The sequence below is a fragment of the Nyctibius grandis genome, chromosome 3 (assembly GCF_013368605.1).
Source record: "Nyctibius grandis isolate bNycGra1 chromosome 3, bNycGra1.pri, whole genome shotgun sequence".
Taxonomy (NCBI): Eukaryota; Metazoa; Chordata; class Aves; order Nyctibiiformes; family Nyctibiidae; genus Nyctibius; species Nyctibius grandis.
The window spans coordinates 100037452-100058729 of record NC_090660.1 but is presented as its reverse complement, the minus strand read 5'-3'; the positions used below and the strand labels follow the sequence as shown (position 1 = coordinate 100058729).

General features: G+C 41.2%; 1 protein-coding gene across 1 annotated transcript; it reads left to right on the top strand.

The window, feature by feature from the left end:
* The first annotated feature begins 1444 nt into the window (after positions 1-1444).
* C3H8orf88 (chromosome 3 C8orf88 homolog) lies at positions 1445-20525 on the top strand. The gene is made up of 6 exons (XM_068397168.1): positions 1445-1487; positions 6876-6968; positions 7782-7858; positions 11937-12021; positions 15710-15816; positions 20308-20525. Exons 2-6 carry the CDS (start codon positions 6890-6892, stop codon positions 20344-20346), a joined length of 387 nt encoding a protein of 128 aa, XP_068253269.1. The 5' UTR covers positions 1445-1487; positions 6876-6889; the 3' UTR covers positions 20347-20525.
* Positions 20526-21278: the final 753 nt, after the last annotated feature.

Sequence of the window (21278 nt, the reverse complement as noted above, 5' to 3'; positions counted from 1 at the left end):
GGCAAGGGCTGTTCTCTGAATCACAAACCACACGTGACAGCTTTCCTGTGGATTTTCCTTTTCTTTCTGGACGAGACTAGTTGTGGAGGCCTCACAGTTGTGTTTGGAGGTCACTTATTTTCTCCTAATTTCCACTGTAAGGCCCTGACCAAACATGACTACACTTTGTAGGGATGAGGAGTAGTTCTAAGGATAAACAGACTTAATTTTTGAAAGAGTGGAGAAACCTCATTAACTACCAACAAAGGTAGGGAGGAAGAGTATGTGGAGAAGTGCTTCCTGTTCAGCCAGTAAATCACCCAGATGCAAGCTGACTCCCAAATTGCACTTTTCATGGACATTGGAGCCGTTGAAATCAGAAATCACCCTCAGGGATGCCTCAGAGTAAGAGCACAGGCTGTACCACCCCTTCCTCATACAGCCCCCGGGCTTCTCCCTCGAAGCAGAGGAAGGGGCTCTGCCCCTGACCCACAGCAGGGTTTCCTGGTGGTTTTATGCTGGTGGTGCACTAGTTACTATAAGGTAACATACATTTTAATTATTAACAAAAAATATTTAAAAAAAAACAGCAAAAAAAAAGCCTTCGCAAAAAAACATAACCACAAAGCACCCGGGACCTTGAAATCACAAAACTTCGAAGGCAAGCGTGAAAGAATCAACTAAAGCTCGCTTTAGAAACGACGTTTGTCAAGCATTGGAACAGGCTGCACAGGGAAGTGGTGGAGTCACCATGCCTGGAGGTATTTAAAAGACGTGTAGACGTGGTGCTCAGGGACATGGTTTAGTGGTGGACTTGGCAGTGTTAGGTTAATGGTTGGACTCCACGATCTTAAAGGTCCTTTCCAACCAAAACTATTCTGTGGTTCTGTGACATCAACTTTATTCCCAGCCTCTCTCAGTCCTGACACAAGAGGGAACTGGCGGCGACACCTCATCTTGCCTTTCCTCCCACCGCGGCAGGGCCGCCAAAACCCGCCGCGCCGCGGACGGCACCCTTCCAGTCCGCACCCCCTCTCCGAAACGCAGCAGGTAGCGGGAAGGAGCCCCAGCAGCCCCCGAGGGCCGCCGCCGCCCGCCCCGGGGCTGTTGGCGCCGCCGCCGCCCCGCCACACCCACCCGCTCGCGGCACGGCCGTTACGCGGCCGGCGGCGCCCGAGCCCGCCTGGCACGCGGCTGTGCCGAGAGGCGCCACGCGAAGGCCGGCCCGCCCGCCGCTGAGGGGAGCGCGGTGCGGGGGTAGAGGCGCGGCCGGCGGCGCCCGAGCCCGCCTGGCACGCGGCTGTGCCGAGAGGGGCCACGCGAAGGCCGGCCCGCCCGCCGCTGAGGGGAGCGCGGTGCGGGGGCAGAGGCGCGGCCGGCGGCGCCCGAGCCCGCCTGGCACGCGGCTGTGCCCAGAGGCGCCACGCGAAGGCCGGCCCGCCCGCCGCTGAGGGGAGCGCGGTGCGGGGGCAGAGGCGCTGCCGGCGGCTGCGGAGAGGCGGTTAGAGGTGGGCTGGGGCAGCCCCGGGGTTCCTCGGCCCAGAGCGGGGCGGGAGGGGCTGGCTAGCGGCGAGGTGACGGGCCGGGAGCGGCGGGTTGCTAGGAACCGGGCAGGGGGGAGGCGGCTTCTGTCAGGCGGGAGGAGAGCTGCTTTGTTGTCTTGTGGGTTGTGGTAGGCGTTGTGGGGCTCTGAAACAGTGCTATGCCTCTGTGGGCAGAGGGAGATGGTCAGTTTCTAGTTGCTCGTGGGCCTGCTGGGCTTGGGGGATTTTTCACAAAAATGGTGTGAATTCTCTTTCAGGTGTTTATGAAAGGGTCTTCCAAAGAACATTTCTGATGGGCCCTCGTAAGCTCTCTGCTGTGAATGTCCAACTTGTTAAGATGCATACAGAAATCCTGATGGGCCTGATTGCTAGTGCAGTGCAGAGGGCCTCATGTCTGGTGGGCGGGTCACCAGTTGGAGTAACTCCTGAGAAGCAATGTGGTCTTTGTAAGGGGGAGGCCGTGGGGTGCAAGAGGTGCCCCTGCATCAGTAGTCTCTCCTGGAAGCAGTTTGTGTCTCATCTATTAAAACTAATTTTTCTCCACCTTGTATTAGATAGAACACTGTATTAATCTGGAAGGTTGGGCTGGGTAACTTGTTGAGATCTTTTCTAGCCTCTTCTTTCAACTTAAGGGAGGAAATAGAGCTGTTACAACACTGTACTTAGTTTCACTCCTGGCAAAGCACCCCTCTTTCTCTCATATTCTCTTCTGTTTTGCTTTCATCGGGAGTATGTGGTTTCTTAAACATCCTCCTCATGGAAATTGGGGGTGGGGAGGGGGGGCAAAATGTGTTGTTTTGCCATCACCACAAGTCATCTTGTTTTCATTGATAGGACAATGCTTTAAAAAATACAGGTGTGCTACACTCTAGAAGCTAGCCAGCCTCTTAAACACTTTTTCCTGTTTTTAAAAAGTGTGCGTGTATCATTTGCAATCAGGGTGTGGAGGAAAACTTGCTTTTTTTTTTTATCTTCCAATGCAGATATCATTACTGCATTGCTTTATGCAGAAATTTAGTATGTATGGTTTAATAATATATAAAATGGTTTCAATATGGTTTATATATATGTGGTTTAAACAAGCATTCCTGATCTGGATAAAATGAAATATGTCATCTATGTCAGTAGTCTCAGTTCATTCACCTGCAGGAATTTTCATTGTTGTTTTTGACTACAGCTTTCAAGTTTTTCTTTTTTAAGTTGAGAAGGTAGGAAAACCAGGGAATCAAACTTTTTTCCTAGCTTTAGCTCAACTGTTCCAATTCAGACAGTAACCTTTTAACAATTGGTTTCTAGATCTGAATAGGTTCAGACTGGCTATGTTGGAAAATTGCTACTTGAATATAGTAGAAGTTCAGTGTTTAAGTTCAAAAGACTGTAACGTAGTAAATTGTCAGATGATTTTTTTTTTCTATAATGCAGACACCAATTAAAGTGGGGAGTGATACTGGATCATATTTTAAATAGCCTAACTTCTCTTTTCCTGTTCCATACTGGAATTAGATAATAATTGCTATAGTTTTAACTCTTGAAATGTGATAGTTTCTTTTGAACCTTTTTTGTTACAACAATTCTTCCCTTGTCGTGTGAAGTCTCTTAGAGAAAACAGAATTTTAGTACCATTATTATTGTGTTGATTGTTGTTTCTGCTATTCTTTTCTCTAAACAAAGCAGAAGTTCCTTCAAATCATGAAATCTCCCAGTTGACAAAGGGGATGAGGGTGGGAAGGAGAAGAATTTAGATATAGATATTATGAATTAAGATATTTGGCTTTGATAATGGCTGGTTTTATAAGACAACCGGCGTGACTGTAATACATGGGAAAGGTTTATGTCGTAGGGGCAAAAGGGTTCTGGGACAGGAATTAGCAGGGCGCATTCGGAGAGCTTTAAACTAGATTCGAAGGGGGATGGGGTTGTAGCTGGGCTTGCACCACTGGGGCAACGCTCTAGTGTTGAGGTAGACCAGGAGGCCCCCCATCCCCCTGGGGTGAAATCGGTGTGCTCAGCTCGCTCCCTGAAATGCCTGTACACCAATGCACGCAGCATGGGGAATAAACAGGAGGAGCTGGAAATCCGTGTTCGGTCGGGGGGCTATGATCTAGTGGCAATTACAGAGAGTTGGTGGGACGCCTCGCATGACTGGAATGTGGTCATGGATGGCTATGTCCTGTTCAGGAAAGACAGGCCAGTAAGGAGAGGTGGTGGAGTTGCTCTTTATGTGAGTGAGCAGCTAGAATGTATTGAGTTCTGTCCAGGGGCAGATCAGGAGCGAGCTGAGAGTTTGAGTATGAATTAAGGGGCAGGCTGGCAGGGGTGATACTGTTGTGGGTGTCTATTACAGGCCACCGGATCAGGATGAGGAGGGTGATGAGGCCTTATACAGGCAGCTGAGAGCAGTCTCGCAATTACAGGGCCTGGTTGTTGTGGGGGATTTCAACTACCCTGATATTTGCTGGGAGGCCTACTCAGCCAGCCATCCTCAGTCCAGGAGGTTCCTCCAGTGCATTGATGATAACTTTCTGATGCAAATGGTGGATGAGCCAACTAGGAGAGGAGCACTGCTGGATCTTGTTCTCACTAACAAGGAGGGTCTGGTTGAAGAGGTGATGGTTGAGGGCAGCCTTGGTTGTAGTGACCATGAGATGGTGGAGTTCAGGATCTCATATGGCAGGAACAGAATATCTAGCAAAATCACAACCGTGGACTTCAGGAGGGCCAACTTTGGCCTTTTCAAGCAATTGCTAGTGGAAATCCCATGGGACAGGGTACTAGAAGGTAAGGGGGCCCAAGATAGTTGGTTAGCATTCAAGGACTGCTTCTTCTGAGCTCAAGATCAGAGCATCCCAGCAGGTAGGAAGTCAAGAAAGGGTAGCAGGAGACCTGCATGGTTGAACAGGGAACTGCTGGGCAAACTCAAGTGGAAGAAGATAGTGTAGAGATCATGGAAGGAGGGTCTGGCCACTTGGGAGGAATATAAGTCTGTTGTCAGAGGATGTAGGGAGGCAACTAGGAAAGCTAAGGCCTCCTTGGAATTAAACCTTGCAAGAGAGGTCAAGGACAACAGAAAGGGCTTCTTCAAATGCATTGCAGGTAAAGCCAACACTAGAGGCAATGTAGGCCCACTGATGAATGAGGTGGGGGTCCTGGAGACAGAGGATAAAAAGAAGGCGGAGTTACTGAATGCCTTCTTTGCCTCTGTCTATACTGCTGGAGACTGCCCTGAGGAGCCCCGGACCCCTGAGGCCCCACAGGAAGTCAGGATAGAGGAGGAATCTGTCTTAGTAGATGAGGGCTGGGTCAGGGACCAATTAAGCAATCTGGACATCCATAAATCCATGGGCCCTGATGGGATGCATCCGCGGGTGCTGAGGGAGCTGGCGGAAGTCGTTGCTAGGCCACTCTCCATCATCTTTGCTAAGTCGTGGGCAATGGGAGAGGTGCCTGAGGACTGGAGGAAAGCGAATGTCACTCCAGTCTTCAAAAAGGGCAAGAAGGAGGACCCGGGTAACTATAGACCAGTTAGCCTCACGTCCATCCCCGGAAAGGTAATGGAACAACTTGTCCTTGGTGCTGTCTCCAGGCACATCGAGGACAGGAGAATAATTAGGGGCACTCAACATGGCTTCACCAAGGGGAAGTCATGCTTAACCAACTTGATAGCCTTTTATGAGGACATAAGCCGGTGGATAGATAATGGTAAAGCTGTGGATGTGGTCTATCTCGATTTCAGTAAGGCGTTTGACACGGTCTCCCACAGCATCCTCGCAGCTAAACTGAGGAAGTGTGGTCTGGATGATCGGGTAGTGAGGTGGATTGTGAACTGGCTGAAGGAAAGAAGCCAGAGAGTGGTGGTCAATGGGACAGAGTCCAGTTGGAGGCCTGTATCTAGTGGAGTCCCTCAAGGGTCGGTTCTGGGACCAGTACTATTCAATATATTCATTAATGACTTGGATGAGGGAATAGAGTGCACTGTCAGCAAGTTCGCTGATGACACCAAACTGGGAGGAGTGGCTGACACACCGGAAGGCTGCGCAGCCATTCAGAGAGACCTGGACAGGCTGGAGAGTTGGGCGGGTAGAAATTTAATGAAATATAACAAGGGCAAGTGTAGAGTCCTGCATCTGGGAAGAACAACCCCATGTATGAGTACAAGTTGGGGACAGACCTGTTGGAGAGCAGCGTAGGGGAAAGGGACCTGGGGGTCCTAGTGGACAGCAGGATGACCATGAGCCAGCAATGTGCCCTTGTGGCCAAGAAGGCCAATGGCATCCTGGGGTGTATTAGAAGAGGTGTGCTTAGTAGGTCAAGAGAGGTTCTCCTCCCCCTCTACTCTGCCCTGGTGAGGCCGCATCTGGAATATTGTGTCCAGTTCTGGGCCCCTCAGTTCAAGAAGGACAGGGAACTGCTGGAGAGAGTCCAGCGCAGAGCCACGAAGATGATTAAGGGAGTGGAACATCTCCCTTCTGAGGAGAGGCTGAGGGAGCTGGGTCTCTTTAGCTTGGAGAAGAGGAGACTGAGGGGGGACCTCATTAATGTTTATAAATATGTAAAGGGCAAGTGTCACGAGGATGGAGCCAGGCTCTTCTCAGTGACATCCCTTGACAGGACAAGGGGCAATGGGTGCAAGCTGGAACACAGGAGGTTCCACTTAAATATGAGGAAAAACTTCTTTACGGTGAGGGTGACCGAACACTGGAACAGGCTGCCCAGAGAGGTTGTGGCGTCTCCTTCTCTGGAGACATTCAAAACCCGCCTGGACGCGTTCCTGTGTGACATGATCTAGGTGATCCTGCTCTGGCAGGGGGATTGGACTAGATGATCTTTCGAGGTCCCTTCCAATCCCTAACATTCTGTGATTCTGTGATATTATGATTGATGATTTACTTATAGTAGGAGATTTGTCAGCCCACCTTAGCAGCTGTTGGTGCTTCTGTAGCAGCTAAACTGAGTGCGAAGATGCAAAACTGTATTAATTTAACTAAAGTAGATATTAAAAAACAATTATGCAAGTTCCTTCATTTCCATCATGTGTTCCCATCTCCTTTCTTCAAGTGTACAGACATACATACAGGAAAAAAAGTCTTTTTTAGAAGAAGCTAGGGTAGCTTGATTGGAACGAGAAATGAGAGAGATGTCTGCTTCTGTCTTTATTTAAATTTTATGAAGCATATACTAACATCTCAGAAAACTTGTGGTTTAGGCCTTTCTCCTTTTTCCTGCCGAGACGCTAAAAAATAGTATATCCTCTTGTCAAATGCAACTAACAAGTCGTAGGTAGACTGCTGTTCTCACTTAACATCTGTATGTGAAACTGAATGGTCTGTATTGATTTTTGCTGCTTTTTTAAAGTGTGATGCTTCAAAATGTCAAGGGAAACTGAAGAGTTTGTTGGTAAATCCCTTCAGCCAGCACGACCTGTGCATAATCTGTCTTCTAAACAAGGTGAGTAGCATGGCTAAGATACAGTTCACTTTGCCAAAGCTTCAGTTGCTTTTAAGGAAATAACAAGGATGTGTAAGGTGACTTGGATTTTTTTTTAATGACTTTGTTCACACTACAGTGATGCATAAATATCATGCTGTGTGGTGATCTTACTGCATCATCTCTGTGATAAAATGTGAATTTAAACTACATTAGGTTATGCAGAACTCTTTTTGGTGGTGTTCTAGCTTGGCATCTGAAATTCCTGCTTCAGAAAGCTGGATCAGGCTTCTCTTAAATTTGAATTTCTTGGGTTAGTTGACTCCTGCTATTGAAAACATAAAATACACATAATTTAACAAATAGATTATTGTTTAGGTTTTATTGCAAGTACGATATACTGCACTGTACCATTCTTATCTAGCCTTTGTACAAGTTTAAAACAAACCAAAAAAAGTCTAAGAAAAAATGATGCAGTATTTGTATCAGGTGTGTATATTTTGTTTTTAAATCTCTGTATGCCTTCTAGATATTGTGGTATTACAGATATTATTATTGTAAAGTTAGAAATTTTTGGTGGCCAGAGAAATAGTGACAGCCGTGATGATGTGGACAGAAGCTAAGTACATGATAAATTTCTATTTTGTTTAAAATTCATGGAAGGAATGGAAAAATGGTTCTATGGTGATTTAGAGCTTTTAAGTTGTGAGTAAATGCCCATATAATCCCTTTGCAGTTGGATTTCAGTAGTGTTCTTGTGGCAAGTACCACAAAATAAAAATGTGGAGTCTATTTAAAATATTTTTTCTTAATGTTTTCTCATATTTTCACCAGCATCAGCCATTGCATTAGACTTTCAGACTGAATTACCTAGCAACACTGAAGTGTGTTTGAAGAGTAAGGATGACTTGGTGAGTATGGAGTAAATAGTAGATGACAAAGTTGATAGAGTGTGTTCTAGAGTGCTATGAATTGAAGGTTAGCTGATCCCTTATGTTACCAAATGAGAAGTAAACTGTATTTTCAGCTAGGAGTCTCCTTGAATCTGTATGTTATAAACCAGCAGTGTTAGAAGTGTTAAAAAGAAGTCTGAGTTTCAGGAATGCCTTTCCCTGATACTTGCATGCACTAGTAGCTGAAAAATACATCATATGAGTTACTTATTTAAGAATCTTACAAAAGTTTGTGGGGGGTTTCTTTAGTCTTGAATTTGACAGCTATTTTAAAGTACACATATTCAGTCTTTGCTTATTATGTGTAAAGAATAACATTAGAAATATTTTTTTTTTTAAGTTTTGTTAAGACATGCACAAATTCATTTGAGGCAGCAAACTTCACAAAACTAGATAATTAAACAGTTCCAGTGCATTCTGTAGTTCTGTTTCATTGACTCTGCTGGACTGGGCAATAAATAGGCCTTAGCATTCAAAACAACTGAACCACTCTAGGGCTTTATTGCCAGAAATACTTGTTTTTAGACATGGTACAATGTGTCTTTTAAACTTGAAATTGTTTGTCGCTGTTTTCTGCAAAATGAAGTTTGTAGTGTTCCAACTGGAATGCTTAATGTTTCATAGTCTGAGTTTGATTTTCTGTTGATACTGATTTGAATGTTCTTCAGAGTGTATTGGAAGTTTTTATTTTTTTTTGTTAGGCCAAGTGTCCCTTCATTTTTTGTTTTAGAAGAGGTCTAATAATCCTGTAGTCCTTAATTTATTGTATGAAGCTTCTGGAAGCTACCTTTGACTTTTAATTTTAAAAGTCAAAATGTTGGCCACCTATCCTTGATCACATATAGGGAAATTAACAGTTACACTTGTCTCTTGAGCAATGTGTATTGAGAAGAACAAACTATTCTCTTTTAGAATAGGCCTGTGGTCAGCAATGTTGTAGTACTCAGTTTCATCACTTTGGCTACATGTAGCTAGATACTGCATTTCTTTGATGTTCGTATAGCTGTATTTATTTTTTTAACTTTTTCTTTGGCATAAGGTATTGAGAAGGCTTTTTAATACTTTTGGCTGTCAGCTGTTTCATGAGTACCTCCAAATACCAGCTAATTAGTACTCTGTGAACTTGTTGGTTTTAGTTGATGGGCAGCATTGGCCTGGAGGCTGGCATAGCAGCTTCACAGAATATTTTTCTAAGCAGGAACATTCAGTAGCTAGTTCTGAAGATACTAAGACCTGAATCTGATGATGCAAAGTTGTGTATTATCACTCTTTAATGAATCTTGCCGAATATTCTCTGTGTATAAAAAAGCATCAGTGATGATCTGAGAAAGCTGTGCATTGTTATCCATTTGCTCTTTGGCTCCTGATAAAGGTGAAATAATGTCCCAATTCCTAGAATAATATATATATTTCACTTCAAGAACCTGTTCTTCAAAATTGCAATTGTATCTCAGTTCTTTAAATCTTACTGCCTTTTTGGCAAGACAGTAATAGTGCTCTGTATGTACAATCATAAAACTTATCCCCTTTTCTTCTTCCTCCAATATATTTCCTTTTATAGAAGATAAATGATCACAACACTAAGCACACTGTAAGGTGAAAAAACAGAACAACTCTTGACATAAAAGTATAGCTAAAGGAAAACCAACTTGTTACAAGTTTTTATAAGTCATGGTCTTATGTAGCGATGGTCTATTAAAGAGAATAAGTATTCAAGTTGATATAGGTTAGGATACAGGAAATGCAGGTTACTTTTTGGAAAGCTTGGTGAATGGTGAAGACTTAAAAGTAAAGCAGATTATATTTGCCACTAACTTTAAAAAATAAAATAGTCTTTAAAAACAAAAAAAAAAGCCAACTCTGCCAAACCAGGTTCTTAAAGCAGTGAAAGAACTGGAGGAGAATCTGGCAACTGAATTCTCCAAACTGCTTCCCTTTAGGATATTTAGTATGCATACTTAAAGCTGCTTAGACTTCTGCCAGGAAAAAATAATCATCATTATGGCACATCAGGAGTGCTGGTCAGTGTTAGATTCAACTCTCAGTAATCTAAAGAACAGTGAACAGTATTAAAACTACTATCTGATGAACTTATAGTCTGAAACTTCTGGTCTTAAGTCTTAGAGGAAGTGGAGAAGAGCTACTGTTAATAGTGAGCACAGTGATAGTGCTTATGTCTAAGATGTTAGCCTTTGTTCTAGGGAATTTCCACCAAACTGGTGTTCAGACTGAAAGTGCCTAAATACTCACTGTGCCCTAACTGGATAATTTACAGCAAAGAATCATTTTTATTCCTTCATGGTATGCAAAGAATTTTCAGAAGATCTGGAGAGTGTTGAGTCTACTACCTCACATCTGTTTAGGTAGAGAGGCTTGAAAAGTCTCCATCAGTCAGTATTTTTTAGTTTACTACTTCTTAACTATCATTTAAAAATAATGTTGAGCTTCAGAAATACATGCCCTGCTTTAGGGATATTCTTTACAGACTGATTCCATTCTTTGTAGATGGATTTCAAATAGGAACATGTATGAGAGTATTGTGAGTGGTGATACTCAAATATTAAGTTTTGGACCAAAACCCAAGCATAATAGAACTCTTGGTATTATAAAGCAGTTGCCAGGATGATGTGATGGGAGATGGTGCAGGAAGAAATGTAAAAATACTGTGGTAACATTGTCTGGCACATTGCTGTAAATTCTACTTTATCATGTATGTCTTTTTCTTGTGGATTTGAGAATGTGTTAAATCCTTGTTTGTACTTGGAAAGAGTCTTGCATAGCTAAGACTTGTGAAGGCTAGTTGAACATCACAAAGCAGTTAGAATTAGCAGTATGGCTCTCTGTTAACTTCATTCTCTGAAATACCTAGACTTTTTTCCCCAAAATTTTTAGACAAATCAGGAAAAGAAAACTAAATTTCAACCACAGAAAATGGACGTGCGAGCAGAGTGGATAATATGCTAGAAATATTTTGCCATTTCCCAGTTTCTAGTCTTAGCGCACCATGAAAGCTGGTGGTGCAGTTGCAGTACAAAGTGTTAACTGCTCTCTATGTCCAGAAAATACAATCTCTTCCACTTTTGACAAATGCTTCCCAAAATTTTCAGTTTTTCTTGCCCCGTCCTCCCACCCACAAATATCTGTCTCAGAATGAGATTAAAATTCCTCAGCCAAACTTGTAGAGCCTTTTGGGAGCCAAGACAAACTGTTGAGGGTAAACTGCTTTCCTGCTTTCCAAAACACTCACTTCAAGGTTTTGGCAACTGGAAGGAACTCAATGTTATACTGTAAATGTTGGGTCTTGGTGCTTATGAAACCCTTTGCTAAGTGAGAGAATCCAACTCTCTCTTTTGGTATTAAGGAAAGTCCTTCCTGCTTTTATTATTCCACAGTGCAGCAGCTTCTGGCTGTGTTCTGGGTGAGATAAGAGAAAAGGAGGAGATAATTTTGTTCTTTTCAAAAACTAGCAGTAGCACTGTAAAATTCTGTCTAAAAGATTGCTGTCTCAAATGTGCTTTTCCTATACTGCTTTGTAGGTCGTTGAACTATTCCTTTATTATATATAATGAAGAGTAACAGACATTCTACAGGTTCAAATTAAACTTCTCAGCCATTTTACACTACCAGTATTCCTATTTACAGTTTTCTGGAGTTACTTTGCACGACCTTCATCTTTCCAGTTAGAGATGCATCAACTGTTATAAATAGCTACAGTTCTGACTACAGTTTAATTTGTGCAAGACTGTTTCTTTTCAGACTGTTCTTGTACTGTAAAGAAGATGGTGATTCAAGTGCAAGGAGTGGAAAAAAAGAACAGAATCCAGTTTTCTTTGTGCAAAGAAAGTATTAATTGTCCAAAATCTTGGTGACTGGTGAAAGCAAAATGGATTATTGAAACTGTGCTACAACTGTTGTTTTTAACTAAGAAACCCAGAAACATACGCCCTTGTTTTAATATGTTTAAAGGAAAAAAGCTTCATAACTTAATTTTGTGAAGTGTGTCAAAAAATGTTTAACTCTTTCCTCCCTATTTCAGCTATCTGAAATGACTGAAGTGAAGATCTTAACTCAAACTACGAAGCCTTGTCAACCAAAACAGTATGAATCTGGAGAAAAAAAAGGTAAAATATTGCATGGACATCTGTGTCAGAATTGTATTTTCTGGATGGAAGACAGTTGAATTTTGAAGAGATATGGGCTGCATGTTATTTTTTCTGATTAGCCAGTGTTTTGAGAGTTTGGCTTCCTTCTGCACCACAATTTGAGAGCACTATGAAACCTTCCTGTTTTTCACATAACACTCTAGAGAAAGTGTAAAATTTGACCATATCTGAGATGGGAAACCTCCACTGGTAGACTTGCTTGCATATAAAATAGTGTACCTGTCCTTTAAAACAAACAGACAAACAAACAAAAACCAAAACAAAACCAAGAAAAAACAAACCCCAAGCATAAAAAAAATTCTTCTCACAAAATCCTGGTTTTTTTATAAATTGCTTCGGTGTGTAGAAGTACAGGTTTGAGTTGCATCCTTTAACCTGTTGCAAGGGTCAGTCATGGCATACAATCTTTAAGACTATTGCATGCAACCCATTTAAGAATTTAGTAGTTTGACTTCCTTTTCCTGCTCTTACTGCAGTGCTTTTGAAATACTAATTTTCTGATGGCTAGAAATCCATTCATTTCTTTTATGATTAGTCCTGGACAGTTTGTTCTTGTGTAAACACTGTCCTTAAGGTTTGTTCCTTATGCTTTTCTTTCTGTACTGCCTGTCGCTCAGTACTCATAAAGCATAATAGTGTTTTTGTCATGGTTTGGTAGTTTAAACAAGCCAAACTTTCACCCTTTTTTTCATTAAGGGATAATATCAGATTCCAAACGTATTCTCGCAGTCCTTCTCTGCACTGCAGGATGCTGTTGGCCTTCTTGGCCACCTGGGCACACTGCTGGCTCATATTCAGCCGCCCATCGATCCACACCCCCAAGGTCCTTTTCCATCAGGCAGCTTTCCAGCTACTCCTCCCCAAGCCTGTAGCATTGCATGGGGTTGTTGTGCCCAAGTGCAGGACCTGACACACTGTCATGTGTTACTGACTTGAAAGTGTCTTCCATGTATCCCCTTTCAGACTCAGGTTAGTTTCTTTTATTCTTGATCTTGGTAAATAGAGTAATGTTCTGTTCTTTGGATCTAGTTTGTTGTCAGGCTTGTCACTTTCTGTCTGGTGATGGCTTTCTGATCTTTTCTCATTGATTCTGCTTGTGGTGTGTAGAGACTACTGTGTTCTACAAGATCTTAAATGGCTTATCATCAGATCCTAGTCTCTTGTATAAGCCATCACTTTGGATCTTTTTTAGTGGTTAATTGCTCTGTGATGCCTTCCTAAATCTACTCCACATTTGTCCATAATGTCAAACTTTTTCCAACAATTGTTTTCAAAGGGATTTTGTTTCTTTGCTGATTGTTGTAATCATTCCCTTCAGAGGATTTAGAGGTCCTGTTGTTCAGCTACTGCCTACAAATAAGTTTCTTTTTTTATTTTCCTTTCTCTCTTCCATTGCACTGTGACATTTCCACTGGAACTCCATTTTTATCTCCAGCTATGCATTAAGTTCTAGATAATAATTTCAATTTGGTGTCTGTTCATTGGTAGTTTGCCTTCAGTTATTTTTCTCTGAAGTTTGTAAGTGCTTTTTACTGCTCAGTCACTTCCTTACTTTCTCTCAAAATCATAGAATGGTTTGGGTTCGAAGAGACCTTTAAAGGTTATCTTGTCCAACCCCCCTACAATGAGCAGGGTCATCTTCAACTAGACCAGGTTGCTCAAAGCCCCGTCCAGCCTGACCTTGAACACTTCCAGAGAGCGTGCATTTACCACCTCTCTGGGCAACCTGTACCACGCTTCACCACCCTCATCATAAAAAATTCTTCCTTATACCTATTCTAAATCTACCCTCTTTTCATTTAAAAGCGTTACCCCTTGTCCCATCGCATCAGGCCCTACTAAAAATTCTGTCCCCCAAATTCCCCTCCCTTTGTCCAACACGCCGCCTCCAATTCCCTCTGGAGAGGTGTTCCACCCCTCTGATCATTTTTGTGGCCCTTCTCTGGACCTGCTCCAACAGGTCCATGTCTTTCCTGTGCTGAAGACTCCAGAGATGAACACAGTACTGCAGGTGGGGTCTCACCAGCGCAGAGCAGAGGGACAGAATCACCTCCCTTGACCTGCTGGCCATGCTTCTTTTGATGCAGCCCAGGATATGGTTGGCCTTCTGGGCTGAAAGTGCACATTGTCAGCTCATGTCCAGCTTTTCATCCACCAGTACCCTCAAGTCCTTCTCCTCAGGGCTGCTCTCAATCCCTTCATCCGCCAGTCTATATTGATACAAGGGGTTCCACCGATCCAAGTGCCAGACCTTGCACTTGTCCTTGTTGAACCTCATGAGGTTTCAGGGGCCCACTTCTTGAGCTTGTCCAGGTCCCTCTCAATGGCATCCTATCCCTGAGGCATATCAGCTGCACCACTCAGCTCGGTGTCATCTGCAAACTTGCTGAGGGTGCACTCAATCCCACTGCCTGTCGTTGATGAAGATATTAAACAGTACTGGTCCCAATACAGACCCCTGAAGGATGCCATTTGTCACCAATCTCCACCCGGATGTTGAGCCATTGACCACTACTGTCTGGATGCTACCATCCAATAAATTGCTCATCCACCGAACAGTCCATGCATCAAATCCATATCTCTCCAATTTAGAGAGAAGGACGTTGTGGGGGGACCTTGTCATCATCTTCATATGTTTTTAAACAAGGGGAAAAAAACAAGCCATAAGTTTTCAAGTATGCTTATGTTCTTTAAACTATCCTTTTTAAAGCTATCCTTATGCCCTCACATAGGTTCAGCAGTTATTACAATCAGTTGTGGTCAAAGGCAGGAAAAAAATCCCATTCATAGTTGACTTTGTGGCTTCTCTTGTCAACATCCTACAGCCTGAGAAACAGAAAGTGTAGTCAATCAAGTGACTGTCTAACAGTCTTACAGTAGGCCCATTATTCCTAAAGGAACAAACTTCTTTGTGATCAAGCACCAGAGAGAAAGTTTGTCCCTTCTTTGCCTAATTCCTTTCCACTTGTTTCTGCTCTTGTTTAAGAATATCAGCTTAAAATACGGACATGGGTAGACATATCTGAGGCGATGCTAGGGTAGAGATAGTGATACAAACTTGAATAATAACATGCATGTTCTAAGCAAAGGCCCTGACTCTTGTTGCTTCAGTCTGAAACGCTCAAAACTATTTCACTGGTATTAATCCATTTGCCAGTTTACTTGCAGCAGATCTCATAATTACTTTTCCCTGTTGAAAGACGACAACTTAATAGCTCCAAGAAAAGACACACTCATTTTTTGTTATCTGTCCCATAGAAACATGTGCCCCTTTGGTGTGAGTTATGAACAGATTTGCTTCTAGGGTTTCAAGACCAGTTTGTGGTGTTTCTGTTAGTTAGAACAAAATGTCTGTAGTGTAAGGTTGGATTCACCTTTTTGTGTTCTTTTATATTAAAACAACAAATCCTTATTAGCTTGGAATAGTCCTCAATATTTACTAAGTCGATTTGATAGAATTAAAGTGAAATACTGTGTAATATACTGTGAATTTTCAGACTTAAGTTACTGCTGGTTTTTATATTGATTTTTATATTCCACATGCAGCATTTCCACCCTTCTATGAGAAACCAAATCAGTTCTCTGAATTCCCAACCTTAATGCCTTAAACAACAATGTTGAACTTAGTAATTTTGTATATTCACAGAAAGGATCATATACAGCAGAGATTTCCTTCTGAAACTTTCAAGGGTTTCTCTGTCTCAGAAGAAGCCAAAGTTTCTTCCTGATCATCCAATTGTACTTGAAAAGCCAGTAAGTACATTTTTCATATTAAGTGAAGTTGTAAGAACAGTCATGGAGGCTTTGATAACCCATTTGATAGGAAACATTTTTCTTCAGACTAGCCTGCCAAATTGATAAAACCTTCAAAAGACAGATTGTGCCATTCAGCTCTTTTACTTTTGTACGTAAATTCCCCAGTCGGTATTTGGCATCTTACCATGGCAAGTACCATACAAAGGAAAAGGGTTTTTTTTCTTTGTTTTCAGGAAAAAGATCAGGTATGTTTCCAAATTTAAAATCATATTAAAGCTTTCTACTATGAAATCACAGTGCAGAGCTTTGGTATTCTATGTGAATTCCACCTCTGTCTTTTCAAAATAAAGAAAACAATCTTGATAAATTTCTGGCTTGGTGAAAGTCTGATTCCGGTGTTTAAGTTGTCCATGCATCAGTGTCCCCTACAAAACTATTAATGAGCTCACTGCAGTTTGTGTTGTCATTATCTCTGTTCTGTGTTGTTGGGGAGAAACGAATAGATACGAATAATGAATATGAAGGGTATCCAGGAGTGCCACCTTAACCTTTGAGATGAAATAATCCTCAAATACTTCGTATGCTAAGAGAAAAAAATCTAATAGTTCACATTCCACATACCAAGTGTAGGAAAGTGTTCTTGGGTGTAAACATTCTAATATCAAATCAGGCTACATTCTAGGCTGCTTTTGAGGCCGTCAGGGTGTAGTTCTTCTCGAAACAGAATTCCTATCCTGGAGAAGTATGTCCAGATGACTACTGTGTTGGCCACAATTTGAGGCAGTTTTAAACTTTTAAAATTTCTATTCTTTGGAAAAACAAAGTTAAACTAATATATGACAGTAATCAGCCTTCCCTGATCTTACTTTTTGCATCTTTCTATTTGTCCTCAAGATGAAAGCTTTGTTTGAAAACCTGCCTGCAGATAGGGATGTTTCAACTCTTGAATTTCCTCACTTTACCTCCCCCCTTCCTGTCACTTGAGTTTCTAAGGGGGGCAAATTTTGACAGTATATACACTTTCACATGGTTATGTTCACAGGTAAAGGAGGACCCCTGCAGAAATGGAATCGGTGGACAAATGAACTTTAAAATTGCTCATGACATGGCTAAATTGCAAATAATTTTGGTAGAGGAAAAGAAGGATAGTAAAAACTGGTGCAAGCCAACATGGGTTGCATGTGTTTTAAGAAATTGTTTTGGGCATGGAGGATCTATGTCTGTAGGCTGATGTCTTAAGTGTATCCAGTTATATATAGTCTTGTCTTTAGAAATTAGAGTATCTCCCTGTGAGGCCTGCTCTTACAGTCTTTCCTCTGCTTTGTGTTAGTCATATGTATGTAAGCCCCTACCTGCGTATGCTAGTTTATCACACAGATAAAAAAACAGTGACTTTTCTGATTCTATTCAGCTGCAGAAGGGGATGGGTAAATGACAAACCGTTATTAGTCAGGATGTTGTGTTAGAATAACATGAAGTATATCACTTAGCTATTATTATTGGTGCCTTAAGCACAAAGTAAGGATGGTTGAGTAGGAAGCTAAAGGAAAAAAATCCTGTTCTCATTAAAAGACAGCAAAATTGGGTGAATTTGCTGTGTGATCTTGGAGACGGTTGAAAAGGGTAGTGCAAGTATACTCATCTCATTAGTGTATAAAGGTGATTTTATTAGCTTGCCAGTCATACTTCAGAAGTTAGTTCCACATTATAAGTATGAAACTTGGTCAGGGATAGTCTGTATTTTTTTTTCTGAATTGACTAGAATAAGTGTTTTGGTGTTAATATAGGATAAAACTACCCACTGTTGTATTCTAGTGTGGAATTTTAGTGTGGAGTTTGAATTTTTAGTGATTTGGGAGTTTGTTTGGAGGCATATTAACATGAATTAAACATACAAGTTCTTTGAATGTGGGCTGTCTGAAGATGTATATTGTATACCAGCTTGATTTTCATTAAGCAGTTTTCTTATTGGCAAGGAAGAGGAAAAAATTACCATTGTTTCCAAGACCATTGTAAGATCTCAGTTAAAGTATATGAACCTTGTTAGAAATCCCATTGCCATACACTGCAATAAAACAGTTATTTGTGGGACACATGTACCCTGCCCAGCTAGTCACTTTCTATGAGAAGATTGAAGCACTTGGAGATGTTATGTTTTTCTGTTTGGGAATCCAATTATAAGAATCTGTGAATAGAATAGAATAGACGCTGAATCTTACCCAGGAATGCCTTAGACTTGACTTGGTCTGTCAAATGATGGATCTTACTTTCACGTCTCATATCTTAGTGTGAAAAGATACATGTTGAATTTCAAGAATGAGTAGTGATAAAACACACTTCAAAATCAGAAAAAAAAAACCCGCTAACTATAAACATTTTAAGGGACAAAAACCTGCATTGTTTCCTCTTCTGAGTTAGCTGCATCTCTTGGAAAACATTACTAGTGAGACTGTCATGAAATAGAGGACTGATTAGTCAATGTGGAAATAGGAGAGGCCTCTGCTCAAAATGTGAGGCTCATTGGTGTATAGCTCCTCTGAAAACAGTGACATTGAATAAGCAATTTTTCTGTCCAGGAGAGGGTTTATCTCAAATGAGTATAGTCTGAGCACAATATCCCATAAAAAGATTGAGCCTGTTACAGATTTTTCTTAACACTTTTTATAATAATATAGATTGGAGGAAAAGCATTTGATAATTCTTGACCATGTAATCTGAGATAGCACCTAGAATCAAATAAAAAGGGAAGATAAGTTCAAAACTAGTTTATTCAGAAAAGGCAGTGATTTCAGGCTCCTTCTGGTGCAGTACGGTGACATCAGTCTGTCATGTTAAATTGCCTGCTTTGTGTGACACCTTGCTTATTGAGACTGATGTCAGAGTTTGAGCATTCCACACTGAAGTAGAGACCAAGTTGATTACTAGTAGAAAGCCTATAGGACAAGTACAAACAGCTTTAGTTTTGACGCAAACAGTGTTTTCTGGATGCTGTTTCTCTGTTTAGTGATGAGACAGAATTATAATCTACAACATTGTTTTGGGTTTGTGGGGGTTTTTTTTGCTTGTTTGGTTTTGGTTTTCTTTCCTAAGCATGTTTTTGTTAGCTTTTAATGAATTTTCCCAGAATCATTTAGTTTAGAAGGGACCTCTTGAGATCACCTAGTCCAACTCCCCTGTTCAAGCAGAGTCAGCTAGAGCAGGTTGCCTAAGATCGTGTCCAGTCAAGTTTTGAATATCTCCAGAGGCAGAGACTTCACAACCTCTCTGTGGAGAGATTGCACAGCCTTTTGCAGTGCTTCACCCTCACAGTGAAAAAACAATTGATATGGGGGGCTGTGAAAGCTGTGTCTCTCAGCGGATCTCAGTGGATGTTCCAATTAGTTAAAAAGAAAAAATAAATCAAAAAATCTTCCTCATAGCCTTTGTGGTTTCTAGAAGGGTGGGAGAGATACAGTCTAATTTTAAGGACATCTGGTAGCAGAGCTGACATTATAGTGAGAACTATCTGAATGTTGCTGTTCCTGAGATCTCTAAGGTAAGTGCTGAGGTGGATTTCTGTGCAGATTTGCTTGTGGCGTCCTGGTAACAAGTCACCTAAAGACGGTGCTCTTTTGGTAGAGCAGTACCAGAAATGATAGTAGAAAGTTTGTATCCTGATAATACCATTATTCGGGACTTGTTTTCAGTGGAGTGTGCAAAACCACTTAATTTACTTACACTGAACAGTAGGTGGTGTTCAGTTGTCCCATTATCCATCCTCTTTCCTCTGCACTTTAGTTTCCTTCATGCCGCAGATTCTGTAGTTACATGGGAAAATTCCAGTGTGTTGACTGATCCCATGTCAGCCATTTTTCTGCACAGAAACCAGAGGGATTGATGAGATGCATGTGAAAATTAAATGAATGATGCTTAAAAGGGGCAGAAGGAGGACTCCAAATAAATTTCTAATGAGGAACAGACAATTCCACAGCATGTCAGTGAGCTTGTATTTAGGAGCAGGTGGTTGTCAACAGTTTACTGCTGAATTGAGTATTCAGGCAGTTCTTGCCCATCTTAAGATTTCCCTAGTTCTGAATTTTTGAAGTCACTGCTGAAATATATGCCCATCTATGAGTGAAAGCCGTACTTTCAGATGGAGAAAGCTTCCTAGAGTGACTTGCACAAGGGAGATGCTGTTGTTACAGTTAGTGGGTTGTGGGTTGCATTTGTCCTGAAAGAAATAGCATTTTTTTGAGATGTGGGGGTCAGGCCTACCTATACATAGCTCAGCATTTGAACTGAACTGATGTTACTGTGTTGACAAAGTCTGCCTGGAAGATTTCAGATTAAGTCTCTATGATTAATGAAAGTACAACTGTTTGCATTAATCAAAAAATACCAAATTGTTAAATGTGCATGGAGTAGAAAGGGTTATAAAGAGACCCATGAAAACTTGGTTTAAATGACCTCTTATAACTGAAGTAATTTGAGAATTTGTGTGTCTTACAGGAAAAGAGCAACCCTTTTATTGACATATGCAAGAACTGACAAGTTGTTTGGAAGATGAGAAATCCATCAATGAAGGAGCTACGTATGATGTAGATCTTTAAAATTTTTGAATGTTCTTTGGTGCCTACAGATGAAAGTAGGACCCTGTGAAACGTATGGAAATGCCTGTTTCTTCCTGTAATTGCCTGAATGCTTTAAAAGTCAAACCTTTAATTTCTAATGCCTGAGATGGTAATACAATTGCAGTGAAAATAAATAATTTTACATTTTTCTGTGACAGAATTTTGTCCTTGAATTGTCTGTGTTATGTAGCCATATAATTTGTCTGACCATAAATTCTAAACCAATACTTGACTGGGGCTTTTTGCTTGCTCCCACCTCCTTTTCTTAGCAGTAATAGTAAAACAGCAAATACTAGCTATCTCAAATCTCAGATGTCTTAGGATATGTAGTCTAGCTTAATTTTTTTTCTTTGCCCCCAAAAACTTCACTTGCTTGCTTTCTTCAGTTGAAATCTCCATCTTGGCACAAGAGATTCCTTAATATTTTGTGCATACATACCTTCTTTCAAGGTACAAAGTCTTGTTACTAACAGTTTCACTAAAATGAGAAGTCTTCTCTCATCATGGATCAGAGCAAGAGAAATGTCTACTCATTGCATTCCTTGAAGCTCTTTGTAAATAATCGTCCAGTGTTTTTGACTTTGAAATGTGGAAGTAATGGGCAAAACTGAGAAACAAGACAGATTTTAATCACATATCTAATATGGGTAAATAGGTATACCAATACGTACTTAATTCTATAACTTTTTTTCTTAAATTAGAATAGTCTTTAATAGTGAAGTGGAAAGCGGTAGTTTGAGTATTTCCTGAAAGTATCCTTCAGCTAACAAGCATCAATAATAATTATTTTGTATGAATATAATCACCTTCAAAACCTGTATTCAGATCTACAATAACGTCATTTGGGCA